At 36.4% G+C, this 24,928-nt stretch overlaps 1 protein-coding gene across 16 annotated transcripts in view; it reads left to right on the forward strand.

The window, feature by feature from the left end:
- THOC2 (THO complex subunit 2) overlaps positions 1–24,928 on the forward strand; it is a 116,109-nt gene that overhangs the window by 53,201 nt on the left and 37,980 nt on the right. For all 16 annotated transcript variants that reach the window (XM_078064429.1, XM_078064434.1, XM_078064438.1 and 13 more), the window contains 7 exons: positions 2,450–2,542; positions 5,389–5,544; positions 6,138–6,310; positions 7,559–7,754; positions 19,363–19,404; positions 19,829–19,959; positions 20,052–20,153. In XM_078064429.1, the coding sequence (XP_077920555.1) occupies positions 2,450–2,542; positions 5,389–5,544; positions 6,138–6,310; positions 7,559–7,754; positions 19,363–19,404; positions 19,829–19,959; positions 20,052–20,153 (893 nt within the window). The remainder of the gene's footprint in view (positions 1–2,449; positions 2,543–5,388; positions 5,545–6,137; positions 6,311–7,558; positions 7,755–19,362; positions 19,405–19,828; positions 19,960–20,051; positions 20,154–24,928) is intronic.

Raw genomic sequence — 24,928 nt, forward strand, 5'->3', positions numbered from 1 at the left:
TAATGGAAGAAATGAGGAACAACAACTATATATATATATATATATATATGATCTGTAGAAAACAAATAGAAAAATGGCAGAAGTCCTTCCTTGTCAGTTATTACTTTAAATGTAAATGGATTAAAATTTGTAATCAAAAGGCAGTTTGGCAGAATGTATAAAACATGATTCAACTATGTGCTGTCTATAAGCAACTCACTTTTAGATCCAAAGATAGAAATATGTTCAAAGTGGAAAATCCTATGCGAATAGTATCCATGAGAGAGAGCTGGGGTGGCTATTCTAATATCAGACAAAATAGACTTTAAGACAAAAATTTTTACAATAGACAGCAAAGGACATTATATATTGATAAAAGGGTCAGCCCACGAAGAAGATAAAACAGTTATAAACACATTTGCACCAAATAGAGCCTCAAAATATATGAAGCATACATTAACAGGATTGCAAGGAGAAATAGTTTTGCAATAATTGTTGGAAATTTCCATACCCCACTCTCATTAATGGATAGAACAACTAGACAAAAGGAAATAGAGAACTTGAACAGCCACTATAAACCAATTAGACTTAACAGACATATATAGAACAGTACCTAGCTAGCAACAGTAGATTACGTATTCTTCTCAAGTGTGCATGGAACGTTCTCCAGGATAGACCCTATCTTTGACCACAAAACATGTCTCAATAAATTTAAAACATTGAAATTCTGGGGCGCCTGGGTGGCTCAGTTGGTTAAGCGACTGCCTTCGGCTCAGGTCATGATCCTGGAGTCCCTGGATCGAGTCCCGCATCGGGCTCCCTGCTCAGTGGGGAGCCTGCTTCTCCCTCTGACCCTCTCCCCTCTCATGTGCTCTCTCTCTCTCATTCTCTCTGTCTCAAATAAATAAATAAAATCTTTAAAAAAAAAAAAAAAAAACATTGAAATCCTACAAAATATTTTCTTTGACCACAATGGAATGAAACTAGATCACAGCAATAGTGAGGGATAATGAGCGATTGGAAATTCAAAGCTGGGTGGGCTTTAGGGGAGGGTGGAGGGATAATAGTCTGAAAACTATAAAAAGCAAAGATGACTCATACCCCACCTCCAGGCCTAGTAGTGTGAGGGGTCTGGGGAAAAGAGCTACCACTTGACTGGGTTACAGTGAGAGTGGTGTTCCTAGCGAGTCTTAGGCTCTGTTTGAGCAAGAAAGTGAAGGGAACAGTTAGAGGAGAAGTTCAGGATATATAGGGGGTTTTGCTGAGGATGGATTATGAATTCCAGAGGAGTCCATGGAACTTTTTCAAGAATGCAGAAAGATGGGTTAGGACAGAACGGATTGTACAGAGCAATATGAAGATCAGAGTATGGGAGTTTATGTTTGGCCTGGGAGTCAAGGGCTTCTTGTGGTGGACTCATTGTGACAGAGATAATGGGAATAATGAGCGTATGCCTGGTGGATTCAAGTCAGATAATAAGCTTTTGTGGGTTTGCTCTGAGACCTTGACCACCATTTGTTTTTAGAGGAAAATGTTTTGTTACTAAATAACCATTTATATACATTTAGAATTAAACTATTGTGAAATGGAAGACTTAACCTGTCTTAAGAAATACAGTGAACAATGCGTTCTTTATAGGATATCCATTAGTTTGGTTAGCTTCCTGTGTTATATCCATAGCACCTATTACAATTGTGGGGAACCTTACAAAGATCTTGTTTCCAGTGTTGAGTAGGAGCGGAACATAATGTATTGTCCCTGTTTGCTTTTTATTCGCATTTGGCCATTTAGTAATTGCCAGTTGTCATGACTTCAGTCTTCCATTCAGCTGATCCCAAGCAGTTTAAAAATTAGAGGAAAAGTCTTGATTCAAAGATCCTTCTGTTTCTGTGAAGCGTTCACTGGAATTGGCCATTCTGTATTTTAAAATGTTGATTTATCCATGTGTAATATGTATAGACACCCGTTTTGAAGGGGGAAATCAGTTGACAAGCAGATATATTTAGCACAAAACCCAAGAAGTAAAAGAATAGGGAGAAAAGTATAAAGTAGACACAGATAGTTCAGCACTTCCAAATTTGTCACTCTTGTCTGTCTGCATCTCCATTGAGAACTACTTGAAAAAGCAAGTTAAGAAAACACACAAATAAAACCCAAAACTAAGTATTATGCAGTATAAAATCTCACTTATTCTATTTGATTTTCAGATTTTGTTGAAATACTAGCATGCACTGTAAAATGTGTCCATTTTTGAAACCTTTGTGTTCATCAGAAAATGTTCCAGTGTGAAAAGGGATGTTGACCTAATTATCTTTGTCCTCAGTTCAGATGTCATGTATGATCAGGAAGAGCAACGAAGCTTATTGTTGATCTAGTTATTTGATGTAATTGTTCTTGATTATTGGTAGGTAAAGGATATGATTTTAGTTTTACTTTATGCACTAAATAGAAACTTTTTTTGTTTTTCAAGGAACCAAATGGAGAGACTCCTTCATCTTTATACAGAGTTGCAGCAGTACTTCTACAGTTTAATCTTATTGATTTAGATGATCTTTATGTACATGTAAGTCAAGTGGGCTGCTAAGAATATTTGGTTGTCCATCCCAGGGGTGGGAAGAGGAGTAGGCAGCCATATAGCACTTCAAGGTTGGTCAGGCTCTCAAGTTTTAGTTTTTGAAGCCCTAATGCATTATTGCTTTGTGTTTACTTTATGAAGTAAATGAATTTAATTCTTTGACAAACTATGGAAATTAAATACCCTCTGTCACTCTTACAGAGTTTGAGGTTGGATATGAAGTTAAAGTTCTTAATTGTCAGCAAGGTATATCTCATGGGGAGAGAGGCCAAGTTCTAACCAATGTGGTTTTAGACTTCTCTTATATGCAAATTATCAGAAATATGGGATTACCTAGATACTTTTTCCTTCTCCCCAAAATGTTAATTTTAGGCATTCAAGATGAATGGGGCAAGTCTGTATATTTTTTTAAGGCTTTTCTTGTGTTTTTACTGGGTAGTAAATGACTAGTATTGTGCTTTTATTGTTGGATACAGGATTTAGAAGAGTGTATGTATGATTGTGATTGATGACCTCCAGTTTAGCAACAGTTTAGCCTGTCAGTTTGAAAAAACTAGGTTTGTAGTATAGAAATTCCTGTTTTATTTGGTTGTACATTTGGACATCTATGGACTTAAACCTGTCCAAAGCTGATACCATCTTCATTGTCTTTGAAATCACTTTTTCTCTCATGTACTATGGTTACAGAGTTGAATAAAACTTAGTCTCTACCTTGGAAGCAGCCATAGTTTAGCAACGGAGAAAACATTTTGCATTATATAGTAACTACTCTATTGGAGGTATTCACAAAGTGCTGTAGGGGCTCAGAATATCTTAGATAGTGACCATGTCTGTCTGGGGGGGATTTTGGAAGGCTTTTTCAAACTAGTGATGTTGAACTGAGATGTTGGTAGATGAGATGGTAATGGCCTGGCTTTAAAGGTGGGAAGTTTTGTAGGTAGAATTAACTGAGTATAAAGGCAAGAGGATTGAAGGGGCTTCATTATCGCCTTAGGGGAACATCAGGAAGCTCAGAGTGGTTGGAGCCTAGGCTAGTATGTGGGGTGATGAAGATGGAGAAGTAGATTGGGGCTAAACATTGCAGGGCCTTAAGTGCCATAGTAAGGAGTTTTAATTTTTTCTTGTTGGGAGTAGAGAGCCATTCAAGGTTTAAAGTAGAAAAGTGATGTTACAAACTGAGAACATGGAAAATTGGTCAGAAAAAGGGGAATTCAAAGACAGGTATGAGTTTATAGGTAAGTATAGACTGTTAGGACAAATGGAAAGATGATAGATGATGATAGATTTATTACTGAAATGTTTAACAATAAATGCGAGCGGCCTAAGTGTTCCTGTTAAGTTGTCAAAGATTTTCAGATGGGATTAAAAACCAGTTTATTGTTTATTTTTCACATGAGACTTCCAAAACCTAAGGACAAAGGAAGGTTGAAAGTAAAAGGGTGGGAAAAATATACCAGGGAAATTATTATTGTTAGACAAAATGGACTTTTTTGGCAAAAAATGATAGTCACTTAATAGTAAATAAAATTGTGTTCACAGGAAGATAAAACATTTGTAACTTTATATCCACCTAATTACATATTCTCAAAATACACAAAACTAGAATTGAGAGGAACTATAAAAGAAACTTACAGGGGTGCCTGGCTGGCTCAGTTGGTAGAGTGTGCGACTCTTGATCTCCAGGATGTGAGTTTGAGTCCCACGTTGGGTGAAGAGATTACTTAAAATAATAAAAAAAAGAAACTTATAGTTTATTCATTATAATGGGAGATTTTTTAGAGGCAGTTGCATTAATCTAGGTAAAAGATGAGGACCTTTGGCAGGTACATAAGTAAAGCAATAAAAATGGGTTCGCTGGCCAGTGGAGAGCAGGAAGAATGAGAAAAAGTCTTGCTTACTCCTTGCCATCAGTCCTTAGTGACTTTTTTCCTGCCCCCATTTTTGACTAATGGGATGAAGTGTATAATATGTAGTTTAATATTTTACTATGTTTCATTTTATTGTTTAGTGATTATTTACTTTGCATTAGACTTAGTTACTGAAGTAGATTATGTATTTCTGGGGGCAGGAACATTTCTTTCATAGCCTACCATAGTGCCTAGCAGAAACTACTATGGTTTGTTGGCTATATTTTTCCTTGTGTCTGGGTTTTTTTGATTTATTTTATGAAATATCTACATTAACCTTCTTCCACTCATACAAGATGGCTGTACTGGAGATATTTGGTCCTTTTTCATAATGGAGGGTTGACTATACACATATTACTTTCTCTTTTGTAATAAGCTAGAAACTAGTTTGTGACTTAAGTCATCAAATAGGTATTAGAAAATGAAAAGTGAGATGTCAAGTTGCTCATAATTTTTCTACTTGAGATTTTTCATCTAGAGGAATTAAATTACCCCTTCATGTAATTCAGTAGCTCATGTCTCCCAAATTGGATCCATATGCAGTACTTTATTTAATTTGGAGTTTGACCTTTAAAGGGGAAATCTGTGATATTTTTAATGGAACAGTTATACATTTTCTTGGGTAATCTAATACATTCAATGGTAAGCATCGCTGTTGTAGTATTGTATTAATGTAGGACCTCTAACAGAAAGAAGACATGGAACTTTGAACTGCTACCTGATTTTAAAAGGTGTACAAATTTCAGATACTTAACCCTGTTAGATTATAAGAAAATAATGGAGAGAAACTTATCTTGAAGGCAAATCATGGTCGTTAATAGGCTAGACCTTATTTACAATTTTATCAATTCAGAGTAGATAGTGTTTGCTTTTTATATGTGCAAATAGTATTAGCTGTTTTATGAAACTTTAATGAACCATTTTTAGCTTCTTCCAGCTGATAATTGCATTATGGATGAACACAAACGAGAAATTGTGGAAGCTAAGCAAATTGTTAGAAAACTTACGATGGTTGTATTGTCTTCTGAAAAAATTGATGAACGAGAGAAAGAAAAGGAAAAAGAAGAGGAGAAAGTAGAGAAGGTATATATATGGTTCCTTTTTGTAAAATTAACATTGTCTTCTGGATTTAGAATTAGGAAATTTAACTTGTAATAGTTAATCAACTTATGGGAGAATAACTTATTAATTTTGATTATGGTGAAATCTGTTTTTTGGAATACCGATTTGCAAAGGTGGTTTTGTTTTTAATCTGATTGGCACCTTCCCAAAAGAGGCTGCCGTGTTTTTTCTTACATAAATTTCAAAATGTATCCTAAGTGAAATATATATGTGCTCTGTGTATTAATGTCTCTCAAGTCCTAAGGGGATTCTCAAAGATGAATGAATTCTAGTTCCCTATGGCACAGTAAGACATTAAATAGAACTTAATTTAATTCCAGGTCTATAAACTGTCAGGCTGTGTCTGCTAAATGAAAGAGCATATCCTGTTGTATTTTTCAGTAGCTAAAAAACTTGATTGTACCTTCAGGGAAATGTCATTGCGTTTCCCATGAGTGGCAGCTGTTGACATACATTATTATGGTTATTGAGCTCAATTTTTTTTAAATGAAAAAACATTGAGATTTATTGGTGTCTATATTCTGAGTTTCTTTGCTGTAATTGTTCATTTTTAGCCACCTGACAACCAAAAACTTGGTTTGTTGGAAGCCTTGTTAAAGATTGGTGATTGGCAGCATGCGCAGAACATTATGGATCAGATGCCTCCATACTATGCAGCTTCACATAAGCTAATAGCCCTTGCAATTTGCAAGCTCATTCACATAACTATTGAGCCTCTCTACCGAAGGTATGTTACAGTATGCTTTTCTAATCATTGAGGTAGAAATAGCTTAGGACTACAGTAAAAAATCTACATATTTATCTTGTCTTCTCCAACCAAGCAAATATTTTAGTATGTTTTATTAGAAGATAAGAACTATTCACAGAGTGTATCAGTTTTATATGTATTAATCAGTGGCTTGTCTCCTAACGTCTAGACCAGGTGATGCAGAAGGTGTGCTGCAGTGTAGTTGGAAAACTGTAGGTTAGACATCTAGGTTGGGTTTGCTCCACAGAGTGAAAACTCCATTCTTCTGTTTTTGACTTTTCCTCCTCTCTTGGTGGGGGGCAGAGAATTCCTGAGGTTTTTACTTAGTGTAAATTTCCTCTGTCCCGGGTTGAGTGGCTCTGAGTGAGGACATTGCCTCTCTGCTTGCCTTATCTCTTCTGGCATATAGGCTGCTGTTCTGGAAATTGCTAGTGCAGCCTTTCTCATCACCCCTAGTTACTGTGTCGACCAGTCCTCTAGCCCTCAGCCTACTTGCAGGATACTTAGGAGCAGTATTGGCAGCAGCTCTGGCTTCAGCCCCACAGATCAGAGCCTGCCTCAAAAGCCCCAGCCTTGTGACTCGTGCATAGCTGCTGGCTGCTGCCTTTAGTGCCACCTGGGCTGTGGACCATGAAGGCTTCTTCTCAAAGAGTGACCCCTGTGACTCCACAGCGGGACACCTGCTCAGCAGGTGAGAACTCTGGGCATGCTGTCCTTTTTAGTGTGACACCCTCTTTCATTATGCTGCTCACCTTCCCTACCACCACCTACCTCATACTCAGTCTAGGTAGTGGAACCCACATTGAGAAGTGTTTATTGACTTGAATCTCTGTTGTTATATCCATATTTTTCTGTTTCATCTTCCAGTGTCTCTGAGGTCCATCCCTTGTTCCCCATTCCCATATCCAAATTCCTGATACTGGCCAAGTTTAACTAAAACCAAATTCATACAATGTATGTTAAATGTTACTTGAAATATGCGTTTCTCTGATTTCCTTATGCAATTAATTTGAAACATTCTCTGAACTCTGATTTTTTCCAAATGAGTATTGTTTTTGTCTTTTTCTACCAGCTAAATTATCTGGTATTAATTAATAAAGTTAGGCACAAGTGAAATATAGAAATCAAATTTGAGCAAGAAAAGCTTTACTTACTGATTAATATGACTGTGTTAACTTAAAATGGGGTATTGTATAGTATACATATAAATTTTGCTTCTTTTTATAGAGTTGGCGTTCCTAAAGGTGCTAAAGGTTCACCTGTTAATGCTTTGCAAAATAAGAGGGCACCAAAACAAGCAGAGAGCTTTGAAGATTTGAGGAGAGATGTCTTCAATATGTTCTGTTACCTTGGTCCTCACCTTTCGCATGATCCCATTTTATTTGCAAAAGTGGTGCGCATAGGCAAATCATTTATGAAAGAGGTTAGTAAGATTTTTTTTCCTTCTAAGCAGGAAACTAAATTTTGGAATGAAAATGTTCTATGTATATTTGTCTTATGCATATCTCTAGAAATAAAAAGAAAAGTGAACTTAATTTAAGAAAAGGTTACGTTGAGTAAGGTTTGGGGAAAGTCCATTGTGTCCTAACCACATATATGCGTGTGTGCGCATGACACACACACACACACACACACACACACAAGTCCATTGTGTCCTAACCACATATATGTGTGTGTGCGCGTGACACACACACACACACACACACACACACACAGAAAATTAGTCAAGTCCCCCGCATAGGAAAATGTACTTTGGACAAGTGGTTGCTTTTTGAATCCCTTTATAATTTTAGTGGTCAACTCAGCTTTCTTTCCCCCTTACTTTTCTTCTACTCCGTTATTTTCTTGGCTGCAATTTTGAATCATTGTGATTATTTGTATGAAGTCAGACTGTTGAGGATGCATTCTTTGCTAGTAAACTTTTTATTGAAATAAAATGTACAGAAAGTAACAAATCATAATTGTACACCTCAGTGACTTTTTCCAAACCAAACACCCATGTATCCCCTGCCCTGATCAAAAAATAGAACACTACCCCAGAGTTCCCTTGTACTCCCTTCTAGTTAATACCCTAAGGGTAACCCTTTATGCTGTTAACTAAATTTTAAAATTGGCTTTGAGTTATAATTTACATACAGTAAACTTCACCAATTTGAAGTTTACAATTTGATGAGTTTTGACAAAGGTATACAGTTGTGTGTCCACCACCACAATCATGATAGAGAATATTTTCATCACCCCAGAAAGTTCCCTCTTGCCCCTTTGCCTTTAATTCTGTCCCTTCGTTGCTGGTTCCTGGCAACCACTGATAGGCTTTTTGTCACTATAGTTTTGCTTTTTCTAGAACTTCATATAAATGGAATTGTATAGAATGTACTCTTTTTTGTCTGGTTTCTCTCATGTAATGCTTTTGAGATTCATCCAAGTTGTTGCACACGTGTCAGTAGTTCCTTTATTGCTGAGCAATATTAGATAGACATACCAGAGTTTATGCATTCTCCAGTTGATGGGCATTGGGGTTGTTTCTAGTTGGGGGCTATTATAAATAAAGCTGCTATGAATATTCCTGTACAAGTCTTTTTTTGGGGGGGGAATATGTTTTTGTTTCCCCAGGAATGGGATTGCTGGGCCATATGGGTAAGTGTATGTTTAACTTTTTGCCAAACTGTTCCAACGTGTGTGTACCATTTTGCATTCCTGTATATGACTTCCAGTTGTTCCACATCTTCATCAGTACTTGTTATTGTCACTCTTAAATTTTAGTCATTCTAGTGGGTGTGTAGTGGTACCTATTGTGCTTTTAATTTATGTTTCCCTGATGATCGGTGATGTTGAGCATCTTTTCATGTTCTTATTTGCCATTTGTAATCATCATATATCGAAATGTCTATTCAAATCTCTACCCATTTTAATTGGGTTGTCTTTTGTTATTATTTCTCTGATTTGCCTTTTCATTATGTTAATTGTCTTTTGAAAAGCAAAATTTTAAATTTTGATTAATTCCAATTTAGCAGTATTTTTATGGTTTCCTCTTTGTGTTCTAAGAGATCTTTGCCTAACCCAAGGTCTTGAAATAGAAAAGAATACATAAGTTTCAATTGTAAAAACAAGGCTGCCAAAAGTATCTGCAAATTGTTACAAGCACAAATACAGTTTTCTCCAGAGTTTGGTGATTGCATCTAATTTTAATTTTTGACAACAGTGACTATACAGAAAATTTATCAGCTGTTGTATATTAATCCCTTGACACCTGAAGTATTTGATTTGGCTTTTAATACCTCTTTTTTTTTAAATGCTCACAAATTTACATCGTGTAAAGGTACTCTAAAGAAATCTGCTGGGCACCTGGGTGGCTCAGTCAATTAAGCGTCTGCCTTCGGCTCAGGGCATGATCCCAGAGTCCTGGGATCAAGTCCCCCATCGGGCTCCCTGCTCAGCAGGGAGTTTGCTTCTCCCTCTGCCCCTCCCCTCCGCTTGTTCTCTCTCTCACTCACTCTCTCAAATAAATAAATAAAGTCTTAAAACCACTACAGTTATCAAAATCAATAAATTAACATTGATACCATATTACTAAAAATCTGCTGAGTAGTTTATTACTATACAAATCACTTATTATATAACATATATAAAAAGGAAGTATAATGATGTTTCATTATTTTAATTCTTATAGTCTGAAAGGGATGAGTCATGTTAGTAGTGCCTGTTCAAAGAACAAAAGGGTCATGTCTTTCCCAATGCCTCATATTGGGAAGCATATGAAGTCAATCTGTCCCATTACTGGTGATGTTAACATAGATCACTTAGTTAAGGTAGTGCGCTACCAGGTTTCTCTAGGGTACAATTATTTTTTTCCTTTGTTGCTAATATATATCTTGTGGGGAGATACTTTTTTTGACAATGTAAATAGCCTCTTTCTCATCTTACCTTCACCCACTAATGCTGTTCTTTTTAACTGAACATCTTAATGTTCAGATCTCTCGTTGTGAAATTCTTTCTTTGGCTGCAAGTATTAAAAACCTGTAAGCAGGAGACCAAACATCCAAGTTGTGGAAGTCCTATACATAGACATATGCATGAGCATATGCACAAACATAGTATTGTTACCAAGATGCGCAGGTGCTAGAGCTGTCACCCTTCCCCTCTGCCATCTCCATCGCAGCTCTCCTGTACCTCTGTTCTATCACAGTTGTGCCTGGTGCCTGCCCCTAACTCCAGTCTCTATTTTTGCAGAGGTAGAAGGGCAGAAAGGAAGAGGAAAATGTTTATTTTGATCACAGTGTGGGAAGAAATCTGTCTTCTCTCATTGCTAAGGTTGTGGTAGGAAAAGTGAATCTTTCCAACGATCTGAGTTAGAATTTTGGTTAATTTTTTACCCATGAAAATATTTAACTGTAAAAGATCATTTGTTCTGTGTTTATAGGTTTAAAAGGCTTTTGTTGCTTAGCTAGGAATTTAACTAGGGTATGTAAGATCGTTTCTAAAGGAGGAGTTTGACTTTAGTTCCAAATAATATAATTAAATGTCTTTAACAACTCATTATAAGCTTGGGGTTGCTTGTGTATATAATTTATGCATATTTTGAAAATGTTGGTTATATACTTATACCAGCTGTCACTTAACAGAATAGTCTTCTAGCCTACAGTTATTTGTAATCATTTATCTCTGTGTATTTCTTAAATTTGAGGTATATATCATAGGACCATCTAGTACAGTGATCTTCAAACTGTAGCATACATTAGAATCACCTGGAGCTCATCTTAAAACACATTGTTGGGTCCCATCCTCAGAATTTCTGATTCAGTAGGTCTGGGGTGGAACCTACTGAAGAGAGTTTGCATTTCTAACAAGTTACCAGGTGATGCTGATGCTACTGATTCAAAAACCAAACTTTGAGAACTGTTGTTCTAGTATATTAACCAATTTTGGTCTTTATTTCAGCCTTAAAAGAGGGGGTAGCTCTAAAGAATATTTCTATATGAATGGACAGATTTTGCTATCTTTAATTTTCTTTAATTGTAGAGCATAGCTTTAACATGCTCACCTGACATACTTAAATGGTTTTGACAGTACCTACACAACTAAAGATGAATTCCTTGGTGCTTTTTTGCATCCAGCTAATGTTAATGGATTAAGTTGTTTACGATAATGACAGTTAATATTGAGCTCTTACTCTGTGCCAAGTCCTATTCTAAGTACTTCATGTGAGTCAGCTCATTTAATCTTTACCATACCTTTTATGCTTTAAGTTAATTGTCCCAGGTCACACCATTAATACGGGGCAGGGCTGAGATTTCAATCCAGGCAATCTGGATTCAGAGGCCAAGCTCAAAATCATCATGCTCGCCTGCCTATACAAATGTAGTGTGTCTGAAGTGGAAGAAATGACAGGTTATCTAAATTTTGCAATTCTTGAAATTCCTTGCTATTTTAAATTAAATCTGTTAGTGGTATTTTGTTATTTTGTTATTTTGTTTATCTCTACAATCTGTGTTCATCTCAATCTATGTATCTCATCTCCAAGCTTTTCTTGTTTTGTTAAGTTCATCCTTAAGACTTTTTTCTATGACTATATGTAGATACTTGTGGAGAATCTGCCTCTGTCCTTTGTGTTCTACTTTCATCCACACTGAGTTCATTTATGTTTTATATGCTTTTTTTGGCAGGGGGGCATGCTATTTATGTTTCCATTGTAGCCACAGCATTTCTTTTCATCTTAATATGTATAGCTCTGTTTACAACTTCTTTCTGATATAGTGAGAGTGAATCTTCTTACCTTTCCTACCTTATTTATGACCAGTCCTCCTCCCCCCAAGCTACAGTCTAATAATTGGGTTCTCCTTTCAATCTTTTCTGTAGTCTGTGATAAGGGAAGTGAATGAGCTCAGTGAGGCTGAGTATAGCCCTCATTTAGTACCTCTGCTTTCTCTTCTGAAATACTATTACCTATCCTCTACCATGTGGGCATGCCAGCTCCCTTGGGCTTTGACTCCCTCAGCCATCTAAGCACAGTTCCTGTGAACGACAGTAGGCTTTAGCAGCTGGTTCTTCCTTTGCCAGAGTCCTGCTGGGCTCCTATTCACAAGAGGTTTTCCTGAGTCTACTCACTTACCTTGCAGGTCTTATTGCCTAAAGGATTTTGTTGACTTACCTTCCTTGGTCTGTATTACTTCTGGGATTGGGTTAAGGGCAGGAGCCATACCACACTGTGTGTAGTACCAGAATTGTGTGTGTGTGTGTGTGTGTGTGTGTGTGTGTGTGTCTCCCTGTCCCCTTGAAGTTAATAGCATAATTTCCTCTTTTCTTGCTTGGTTGGTGGTGAATTTGGAGCGTTAAAACAACAGGGCATACATTTTTCATTGCATTAGGGATAGGGGAGAGAAATTCTGCTTCACTCTGTCATTTTAATTCATTTGTCTGGGCAGGCTGTTTATATGGCTCTTTCTTATATTGGCCCTTGGTAAAAGCGAGAGTGCTTTAAATTGATTCATAGATGAAGCTTAGAGAAACCTAGAGTCAGAGGGTCAGAATATTCCTTAGATTGGGCATTGGATGATACTAGGAATAGCTAGCTGTGATAATGATATTGTGGTAATGTGGAAGAATGTCCTTTTTAGGAGATGCATACTGAATTATTTTGAGATGAAATGTCATGCCTGCTATTTTTTTGGTCAGTCAAAAGGGCAAAATGTTAATTGTTGAATCTATAAAGTAGGTATAAGAGGTGTTTATTGATAGTGCACTATCCATTCAACTTTTATGTAAACTTGAAATTTTTCATAATAAAAATTGGGGTTGCTAGGGACAGAATCTACCTTAGCCCATTGATTCCAAAGTTCTACTTTATGAACCAGTTACTTTAGAATTTTGGCTGATGTTACTGTTTTTTTTGTTTTTCTTTTCAAAATTGAAGATCTACCCTGGTTGTATAGATAGAGCTCAAAGTTAATATTCCTTCTGGATGAAGGTTACTTGTGCTTAATTTGTGTGAAGGTGGCCAGACTTTTTCCATCAAAATACTCAAGTGTGTATGCCTAGGAGTAAGGGCGAAATTGGAGGATTTTTTTCTCTCAGTTTGGTTCAGTTTCTCAGGTCTCTTACCACATTTAGTGTGAATCTAGTTTTTAAAGTAATGGGTTTTCATGTGACATGGCCCCTAAATGCAAGCCAGTTACTTCGTTTCATGTTCACATGAATTCATGTTCCCATAACAGTGATTTCTTCTAATACTAGAAGGGGAAAAAACAGTCTTGTGTTGGACTTAAATGAAAGATAATGTGTCTGTGTACTTTATAGATAATTTAAGGGACTTTTAAGGGTAATTGTGAGTATATATTCATTGTATGCATTGACTTTAGAACCTAACTTGCCCACAAAGAGTCTTCATTTAAGCTGTCCCCCAAACAAAGTAATTTTAAGGCATTACACATTGTTAGGTTAACTGGTTTCATCAGGATGAGCTGCTAGCTACTTGCTAGTTATGTGACTTTAATCTGGTCATTTTTCTGTGCCAGAGATGAGTGGTAATAACCTTTGCCTTAGCTAGTTCCTGGGGTTGCAGTGAGAATCAAATAAGATATGTCTAAACATTAATTAGATGCTAACATTAATTAGGCATTCAGCTTTAGAGAGTTAAAGTTGTCATGAATTCTTCAGAACATAGTAAGTTACAGCTTTACTTTTGTAAGTTGTCACTACACTAACTTTTGATGATTTGTTTTAAAGTGTTAATATACTTCAATCTATCTCTGTCTTTAAATAATAGATGTTACTTTCAAGTAGCAGCTTCATTTCCCCATGAGAGCAGATTTGATTTTATATAGGAATGCCTTTTAACTTCTTTACATTGTGGTGGTAATCAGATGTCCCGCCCCCTTCATTGTGGAAATTTATGTTATAAATTAGTAACAAATCAAAATTTTTATCAAATTTTTATTGCTGGGGCTTTGTGAGTGGACTAGTCAGGGGTAGCTATAGACATGTCAGTTTCCAATTTTAAGTAGATACAAATTTTGCAAGAATATTTTTAAGAGAATCAGAACCTTGCATTATTCTTATTGTCCAAGAGACAGATGCTGCTCTCATTGGAGGATTTTTTTTCTCTCAGTTTGGTTCAGCTCCTCTATGTACTTTTGCTATTATAAGTCTCATACAATGAAGGGGGGGAAATCGGAGGGGGAGACGAACCATGAGAAACTATGGACTCTGAGGAACAAACTGAGGGTTCTAGAGGGGAGGGGGCTGGGGGGATGGGTTAGCCTGGTGATGGGTATTAAAGAGGGCACATACTGAATGGAGCACTGGGTGTTATACGTAAACAATGAATCATGGAACACTACATCAAAAACTAATGATGTAATGTATGGTGATTAACATAACATAATAAAATAAAATAAATAAGTCTCATACAAAGCAAGTGAACTCTAGATTTGGAGACCAAATTTAATCTACATCATTCTTGCTATTTAATGAGCCTGAGCAGGGAAGAACTCTTAGGATGTTTATATTTGTACTTATATTGTCACCTGTAATAATTGGTTTGAACTAAGGTCACCTTAGCTATTACTGAATATCTTCATGTGACAATTCTAATCAAGATGTAGAATCATAGTTAAGGTAATAAAATTACAAATAGGATCTTAATTTTTACCGTTAGCTATGCTTTTTACTTAAGAGAGACATATAAACATCTAAGTCTGTTAATAGGCAAATGTAGATATGTACAAACAGTATAATTTTAAGAAGTATATTTTATACAAGAAAGAAAAGTCAACTTTTTAGTGTGCACACACTGTAAGCAATTGATTCAGCCCCTGTGCCTCCTCTCAAAGACTGTTTTCTGGAATTGGACCTCAGTGTTCAGTTTCAGAAAAAAAAATTCAGAATGTAAAACATTAAAAAATATTTGTGAAAAACTCTTCATCTCTTGGAGGTTTGGCCATTTGTCCATGCGGGGCATAGCAGATGCTATTAGATTCCATCTGTATTCTTTTTGCTCTGCACTAGGTCCTTATCATTTTGGTGTGTGCCTGCCCAATTTTCAACTATTAGCTCCTGCATCTCGTTGTCTGAGGGCTTTTCTGGCCCTGGAAGCCTGCATAGGTAGGATAGGAATTGGTATCCTGGAACTGCTGGAGAACTAACTCACCTTGCCCCCTCTCCCCAGCTCTCAACCAGTGAAATGATAGGAGTTAGTGTGTAACTACCATGCCTTGAGATGGGATAATCCTGAGTTGTATTTCTACACAGACCCTCAGAGTCCCCAGTGGGATTAAGCTCCAGTTAACCCACAGGAATAATTTCCTACCAGGGTTACTTCCCGAATAAATTATGCCTGTACTTGAATAGGGTCTGCTTTTGGGGGAATGTAAAGTAAAACACAGGGGCATATCCCTTTAAATGAATTCCATTTGAAAACCTTAATTTTCCCTAAAGATAGATTTACAGGGCAATTTTTTGTTTTACGAAAGACTTCTATTATGAACTCCATTTATAAAGAGAATTCATTTAAATAAATCACATATTCATATTCATTAAGTGCACTGAAAATACCCATTTTTACACACAGCTTGTTAGAACTATGCTTGTGTAAAACAGCACAGTTTCATATCATAATCAACTTTTTTTTTTTTTAAAGATTTTTATTATTTATTTATTTGACAGAGAGAGAGAGACAGCAAGAGAGGGAACACAAGCAGGGGGAGTGGGAGAGAGAGAAGCAGGCTTCCCGCTGAGCAGGGAGCTGGATGCGGGGCTCCATCCCAGGACCCTGGGATCATGACCTGAGCCGAAGGCAGACACTTAACGACTGAGCCACCCAGGCGCCCCATAATCAACGTTTTAACCAAAGTAATTACTTTTGGGTGGTGAATTTTATGAAACCCAAGTTTGGCTCTTTAGCATTTTGTCTAGTTTGCTATAGCTTAATGTTTAAACCACTCCCTCAAGTCCATTTACTGCAGTTTGAATGCTACTCATGTGGTAGGTAGGGAGACCATGTGCTTTATTGTCTAAACCAGGATATTCAAGATGGAAAGGTTGTGCTATTACCTACACTGGGATAAAAAGCGAGAACCAGCACATATGGTCATCCTGTGGATAGGTGATCATATTATTAATTCTTTGGTACAGATTTGTATTGATTAAGAATGAAATGTGTTGGAAGATAGTACTTTTTCATTTAGTATCTCTGTTTTCAGAAATGATGTAGTAGCAATATTACTGATTGTTTCTAAGTGTTTATAAAATTTTAAGAGTTTCTGATTAAAAGATAAAAACAAAGCTTTGAACCAAAGCATTGAAAGGCAATTCATTTATCTCTTCTTTAGGCTCGGTAAACTCATGGCCTTGTAACTTTTAACTTATAGGCTGTATTTTCCTATTTCTAAGTTATTTTGGTAGGTCTTAGTTGGATCCTTTCTAGCAAAAAGATTTTCCTTGGGCATCTGGGTGGCTCAGTCGGTTAAGTGGCTGCCTTCAGCTCAGGTCATGATCCCAGGGTCCTGGGATGGAATCCCACATTGGGCTCCCTGCTCAGCAGGGAGCCTGCTTCTCCCTCTCCCTCTACCCCTCCTCCCTGCTCATGTGTTCTTTCTCTCTCAAATAAATAAATAAAATCTTAAAAAAAATTTTTTTCCTTATAGTTTTAAGACCTAAATGTGAAATTTTAGCCTACTGTATAGCACATAGTGAGTACTCAATAAATGGTAGTTAATTAAGAATGAGAAAAATAAGGAAGGTGAAAATAGTGCCATAATTTACTTAGATGTAGCTTCAGGTTCAAATCTAGTCACAAGTCTTAAGTATATTTTTCTTTTTTCTTCTTTTTTGAAATAAAATATAAAGTAGCATTTCAAATATTCATGGGTTAGAGATACTAAAAGTAGGACGTCAGTAATAAAATAATTTATCTGTTAAATCTACAACTTTTTCCCAAGCTTTATTTCTTGACTCTCCAGAAGCCCCCTCTTGGTGGACCTACATTCTTTTTGTGCCCAGTTCTTTTATGCAGCCCTGTCATCTGCTCCCTCATTATAGGGCAAGAATGGAACCTGCTTGGGGCCATTTATAGCTGATGGTTTGTCTAGGCATAATTATGAATGCCTGATTTTAGTCAGACTTAAAAAAATTCAGTTCCTAATAGTACATTGGCAAGCGTAGTTTTGATCTTCAAGAGATCCTCAAGGATAGGAATTGTCTTTGTCACTTCCTCAGAGATAGGAACTCTGTTCTGTTCATCTTTGAATTCCCAGTATCTGGCACATAGTAAATGAATGCATGAAGTGGACGTATTTTCTTCCTCCCCCTCTTTTCTTCCATTTCTTCCTGGACTGGCCATTCAATAAAATTTTAGTGTTGTACTATGGGAATGGAGAGTTTTATATTTATTCTAAATTAAAAAGCAAATTAAAAGAAAAAGCATCAAGGAACTGGAATGTGTCTTTATATTCTTACCAAAGAAAAGAAAATTCTTTTACTTGCATGTACCTTTACCATTTTTGTTCATCTTTGTTCATCTTTGTTATAGTTAGCCTTTGATAGAAATGTTTCTTACTGCTCTTCTAGATAGTTTCATTTGCTTTCCATATTTCTTCTTCTTTTTTTTTTAAAGATTTTATTTATTTATTTGACAGACCATATTTCTTTTTCTTTTTCAAATTTTCCTGGTTATGAAATCTAGAGAATTGACATATAGACATTACAAACTTAAGTATTTAGTAAAGGAATTAGGACAGCTTAGTAGGTAAGAAAATGTTTTATTTCTATGGAGAAAACTCTGTGTAGCTTTATTAGAGTCATAGTATACTAGAAAAGGAGTAGCTTAACTGCCTTTATCCCCAACGTAATATACTGTAAATCTAGTTCTTCCTAATATGCCACCAGAATTACCCCCCCCCCCCAACCAAACAAAACAAAAGCAGCTATCTACTTTGTTTTCTGCCAGGCCATTCCTTCATAACCTGACCCTTATTTGCTGACCAGGATATATGTTGACTTAACAGTTGTTTCTGTGAAAGTGAACCATATCTTTTTAACCTGCTGATCAAAAAAAAAAAAAGAGGGGTATTGTGTGTGTTTTCCCATCAAGGTGACATGGCAGTCCCAGAATTAGTCTTATGTGAAAATGTTGCGCAGCAGTCAGACTTCTCTGTAGTACCATTAAATTACTCAAGTATAAAAACATGCATGCACAAAATACCTATTTCTGCCAGGAAAATAATAAGCTTGTTAGCTGCATGTTAGCGTTTTCCCCTTCTGTCACTTGGTATTGAGTTAAATCTTTCCCAGAAATCTAGATTATCCTTGGCTATCAGTGCTTCAATTGTCCTTTTGGCCTTTGTACACTCCTCTAACTCTCCACATGCCTATATACACACACACACAAGTACTATTTCATTTTGAATGAATGGACAGCATCAGCATCAAACATGGCACTTCAGCGGTCCATCTGCAAATCACTGATACAAAACGACCCAGGTTTTTTCATTCAGTCCAACTTAGGCAGTGGTTTGGTCTTTGTCAGTAATGTTTTACTAATATTTTAGGCTTATTTCTCATTGAGAGTTTAAGTAATGGTGAATTAAAACATAGTTTAAATTTCTTTGGGTTTAATTTTTTTGTGTTATTGCTTTAGTCTTAGATTTTACTAATTCTGTAGCAGAAAATCAGAACTTCTGGATGGAAAAATGCAAATGCATTATAACTAAATTGTGCTGGATACAATCTTATAATAAATACTTAGATCAATTTTAGGATGCTTTGGTTTGTGATAATGAGATTAAGAAAAGAATTGGCTTATAAAATTGACATTTAAAATTCATGAATGTTGCAAATGATTTGGAAGTTAGAAATATAGGTGAAATTTAAAAATGTTAGTTGGTAATACTGGCTATATTTAAAATCTACACTTGTTTAAAAAGTAAGGAAATAATTCACAACCGTGTACAAGTTAATTTTTTTCAAATTAGATGCTAAATTGTGACATCATAATCTTAACCTTTTTGCATTTTATTTATAGTTTTTTTTAATTTTAGTTTCAGTCTGATGGAAGCAAACAAGAAGATAAAGAGAAAACGGTAAGATACTAGAAAAATCCGATGTGTCTGATTGGTCTATGTACAGCATACTGTAAATTTTACTGTGAACAAGTTTTAATCACCTGTGTGAATATTTTGTACTCTACATGCTTAGTATAGCTTTTGACATATCTTTTAAGATTGACAACTCCTGTTTTTGAGGATTACCATGTTGAGAAAGGAAGAGGGATAATAAGAATCCCTCATTCTCTTGCTACCCCTTTCCTTACCTCACCTCATTGCTTCCTTTGATGGAGAAGCACAAATTTCCACTGTGAAAAGGGCAGTGATAATGTGGGAAATTAGATGTGGTGTGGTATGAGGTCAAGGAATGGCAGTTTTTCCAAGGCTGACATAAATTTATTTTGGGGGGGGGTTAATATGGACCTTTTACTAAAATAATTTTTTCCTTCCTTCTTCTTAGGAAGTTATCCTTAGCTGTTTACTTAGCATTACTGACCAGGTACTTCTTCCATCTCTTTCTTTGATGGACTGCAATGCTTGTATGTCTGAGGAACTATGGGGAATGTTTAAAACATTTCCATATCAGCATAGGTAAATACATAATATTTTTGTATTTTTAACTACTAGTCATTAACCTCTAAGTGTTTAACTTTTCCTAATTCTTCATCTCATCGTTTTTTAAGATATCGTCTGTATGGCCAGTGGAAGAATGAAACTTATAACAGTCACCCACTTTTAGTAAAAGTTAAAGCCCAAACAATAGACAGAGCCAAATATATCATGAAGTAAGTTTTAATTTATTTTTCTTCATATTAACCTAAAGTATATCTGGATCTAATTTACTTTCTTCCAGCCAACTTATGTCTGAGCCTCAGTTCTGAGGAAGCCCAGGAGTATTTGCTTAATGGTATAGTCAGTTATATACTGCAGATAGAATGACTATCAATTTTTGTGCTTTTTAGCTCATATTGACTACCAAGTTAGTTTTTGTAGTTGTCATGTTTGCATAGCTGTAGAATCTAATAATCCTCTTTAATGCATCATATTATAGGTGAGTTTTTTTTAAAGGACAGTCTACTATGGCCTTTGCTCAATTTGCATAATACATTTAATGGATTATAAAAGGTGGTCAAAGTTCTTGAAATTTCCTCTGCCAAAAGTTATTATAATAAAGATTTTTCTTGGGGTGCCTGGGTGGCTCAGTCAGTTAAGCTTCTGACTCTTGGTTTTGGCTCAGTTTGTGATCTCATGGGTTGTGGATCCCGCCCTGCATTGGGCTCTGCGCTCAATACAGAGTCTGCTTGGGATTCTCTGCCTTTCCCTTTCCCTCTGCCCCTTCCCCTGCTTGCATGTGTGCTTTCTCTCTCTCTCTCTCTCTTTCTCAAATAACTAAGATCTTTAAAAAAAATATTTTTTCTTTTTTGGAAGATCTAATGGAATTATGTAGAACTACATCCTTGAGTCAACTGTTGAAAAATTTCTTTTCATTTTTGTGCTTTATTTTCATGTTATTAAAAACATAAGAGTGATGTTATTTTACTTCTTGGTAAACTGAAATTTAATTATGAAAATTGTATACTTCAGATTAGAGTTGGTTTATATGCTAAATACACTGCTATATTACAAGTGTTTTCAGCAAGGCTATTGATTGTTGTTTCTTTTATGTTTGTGCAGTGGTATGGTTATTCTAATTAAAATAGTTCATTCTCTAGTTTAACTAGATTTAACAGTATGCAATGTTACTGTCTGCCCAGTGATATTGTCCCTGGCCACAGTCTATTGGGGAAACAGGTGTGTACACAATCACAATCTGGTTTAATAGTTGCTGTTATACAGTGTATATAAAATGTTCTTTGGGAGGATAGAGAAGAGAGTGAGTTATTTCACCCCATGGAAGTTGGGGAAGGCATGGAAGGAGGTGATATTAGAATTGGTCATTCCAAAAGAGTTCCGGTCTTAAGAATTCCACAGGTAGTTTCTAGCTTAACAACAGCAGCTAATATTTATGGAGCCATTAATATTTATATGTGCCAGGCCCTGAACTAAGTGCTTTATATGGATTATTTAATAATATAGTTGACTCTTGAACAAACATGGGTTTGAACTATGCGGATTCACTTATATGCGGATTTTTTTCAATAAATGTATTGGAGGGGCGCCTGGGTGGCTCAGTCGTTAAGCATCTGCCTTCGGCTCAGGTCATGATCCCAGGGTCCTGGGATCGAGCCCTGCATTGGGCTCCCTGCTCAGCGGGAAGCCTGCTTCTCCCTCTCCCACTCCCCCTGCTTATGTTCCCTCTCTCGCTGTGTCTCTTTCTGTCAAATAAATAAAATCTTAAAAAAAAAAAGTATTGGAAAATTTTTTGGAGATTTGGAACAAATTTGAAGAAACTTACAGACAGATGACATAACCTAGAAATACTGAAAAAAATCAGGAAAAAGGTATGTCATGAATGCATAAAATATATGTAGGTACTAGTCTAGTTTATCATTTGCTATGATAAAATATACACCAATCTATTCTAAAAAGTTAAAATTTACCAGAACTTACCTACATGCACACTTACAGACTGTACAACGTGCTATTCGTAGTCAAGAGAGATGTAAACAAATGTAAAGATTTAGTATTAAGTCATAACTGCATAAAAGTACCTGTAATACTTACTGTACTACTGTAATAATTTCGTAGCCACCCCGTTGCTATGCAGTGAGCTCAAGTGTTGCGAGTATCCGCTTGAAACACTGTGTGATGATGATCATCTCTGCGTGAGCAGTTCATCTTTCCAGTAGATTGTGTATTGCAGTAAAAAGTGATCTCTCATGGTTCTTAAGTATTTTTCGTGTTTATTGCGATACTGTAAGCCTTGCATAACACCCTGGGGCCCATACGAAGTACTTCTAGTGCTGCCAGAAGTGCTCCCAAGCAGAGAAAAGTCATGACATTACAAGAAAAAGTTGAATTGCTTCATATGTACCATAGCTTGAGGTCTGTAGCTGCAGCTATCCACCATTTCAAGATAAATGAATCCAGTGTAAGGACTGTTTTTTTTTTTTTTTTTTTAAAGGAAATTCATAAGGTCATTGTTACAGCTATACCAGCAGATGTGAAAACTTTGTACTTTTTGTGAAATACCTTTTTATCTTGTATTGAAAATGCAGCTGTTATGTGGGTGCAGGATTGCTTTAAGAATGAAATATCTATTGATTCTAATATAATTTGAGAAAATGCCAAGTCATTATATGACAACTTAAAGCAAAAGGAAAGTGAAGGATCAGAAGCGGGAGAATTTAAGGCCAGCAAAGGATGGTTTGATAATTTTAGAGAGTTTTGGCTTAAAAAATGTCAAGATGACAGGAGAAAGAGTTTATGCTGACCAAGAGGCAGAAAGTAGATGAGTTCCCAGATGCCATTAAGAAAATCATTGAGGAGGGGCGCCTGGGTGGCTCAGTCGTTAAGCATCTGCCTTCGGCTCAGGTCATGATCCCAGGGTCCTGGGATCGAGCCCCACATTGGGCTCCCTGCTCCGCGGGAAGCCTGCTTCTCCCTCTCCCACTCCCCCTGCTTGTGTTCCCTCTCTCGCTGTGTCTCTCTCTGTCAAATAAATAAATAAAATCTTTAAAAAAAAAATCATTGAGGAGAAGGGATATCTGCCTGAACAGGTTTTTAATGCAGACAAAAGTTGCCCTATTCTGGAAAATAAAGCCACAAAGGACATTTGTTAGTAAGGAAGGAAGAGCAAGCACAGAATTTAAGGTAGGAAGGGATAGGCTAACTCTGCTGTTTTGTGCAAATGCAGTCAAGTTTATGATCTGCAGTGCCCTTATCTATAAAGCTGCTAACTCCTGAGCCTTGAAGGGAAAAGATAAACACCAGGTTCTAGAAAACAAATTGACATTGGACAATCTGGAAGAAGGTTCTGATTATTCTAGACTGCTTTTTGATTTCTGTTACGATATGGACCCTTCTATGATATGGGCACTGAAACTAAAGCAAATGGTGGAAGAAGGATAGGTACCATATAGAAACATTTTTAAAGAAGTAGAAAAGCAAAAAAGTCAGACAGAAATTACCATGTACTTCCATAAAGTTACACTGAGTGTGCCTGTCTCAACTGCCTTTCTTCCACTTCCTCTGCCTCTTCCACTCTGCCAGCCCTGAGACAACAAGACCAGCAACCATTCCTCTTCCTCCTCCTCTTCAGCCTTCTCAGTGTGAAGGCAATGAGAGTGAAGACCTTTATGATGATCCACTTTCATTTAATGAATAGTAAATAATCATCATGATAATACAGTTAATAAACTTGTCTGTTGTGTTTGTGTGTCTTTGTGTGGAAGTCTAACCCTATGGCAAGAACTATAGGAGATGTTTTTGTGTCCTTATCATCATGTAGGATATTGTGTGTAAGACTTGTATGGAAGTGGATAGCCTGTCCTTACATAGGCATAAGGTGAATGATATTTAACAAAATTAATAATGTGTTTGTTTTCTGTTTGATAACTTTGCTTTCGAAGATTTGTATTATTGTATAGTATGCCTTTCTTGTAATTGGACAAACTGCATTATCAGCCTATCACAGATAAGTGGTTTTTTAAAAAAAGTAACAGTATTTCCAGTATTGTATTATGAATATGACTGTAATGCTATATGCCATAAAAATTTGATAATGATATCAGTTATACTAGGCTGCCATAAAGCAGTCATATTGTTGCTGCTTTGTTATCAATGCATGAATCATTATACCTATAAATAAATATGAATTTCTTTTTCACATTATCTCTTCATTTTTGATGTCTAGTGTTAGTGATGCATATAATATCTACAGTGTTTTGTATCATATAATATTGGTGTAGGTACTGACAGACTGTTCATCTTGTAAATAGACAACGTAAGCTTAACAGTATTGACAGAACTGTAAATGTATTTTCCTTATGATTTTCTTACTAACATTTTCTTTAGCTTACTTTATTGTAAGAATATAGTATATAATACATATACAGAATATGTGTTAATCAGCTGTTTATGTTATTAGGCTTCTTTCTGGTCAGTAGTAGGCTATTAGTAAAGGTTTTGGGGAGTCAGAAATTATACACAGATTTTCGACTGTGTAGGGGGTTGTTGCCCCTAATCTCTATGTTGTTCAAGGGTCAACTGTATATTAAATATTATCAGATCTCTTGAATCTGTCTTCTACTCTCTACTGCCACTAACTTACTTCTTTTATCGGGAGTATTATTGTGCCTTTCTTCTTTCTTCTTTCTTCAAGATCCTTTGGTGACTAACCATTGCCTGCAGGTTATGTGTCAGCCTTTATGGCATGGTGATGTAAGACATCTTTCATGATCTGTCCCTCCCCATTTCCAGCCTCTTTGCCTGCTAATTCTACCTCCAGCTGTGCTGAGCTCAGTTAAGTTTCCCTGAATGGGCTGTGGTCTCCTTTTTCTTTGCATCTGTGTTTCATTTCTTCTGTTTGTACAGGTTTTCCTTACCTCTTTTTCCTCTGTCCATCTGGTGACCTCATCATCCTTGGAGGGTGGGCTTCAATGTTAGCTCCTCACGAAGC

Source organism: Halichoerus grypus, chromosome X (assembly GCF_964656455.1).
Source record: "Halichoerus grypus chromosome X, mHalGry1.hap1.1, whole genome shotgun sequence".
NCBI lineage: Eukaryota > Metazoa > Chordata > Mammalia > Carnivora > Phocidae > Halichoerus > Halichoerus grypus.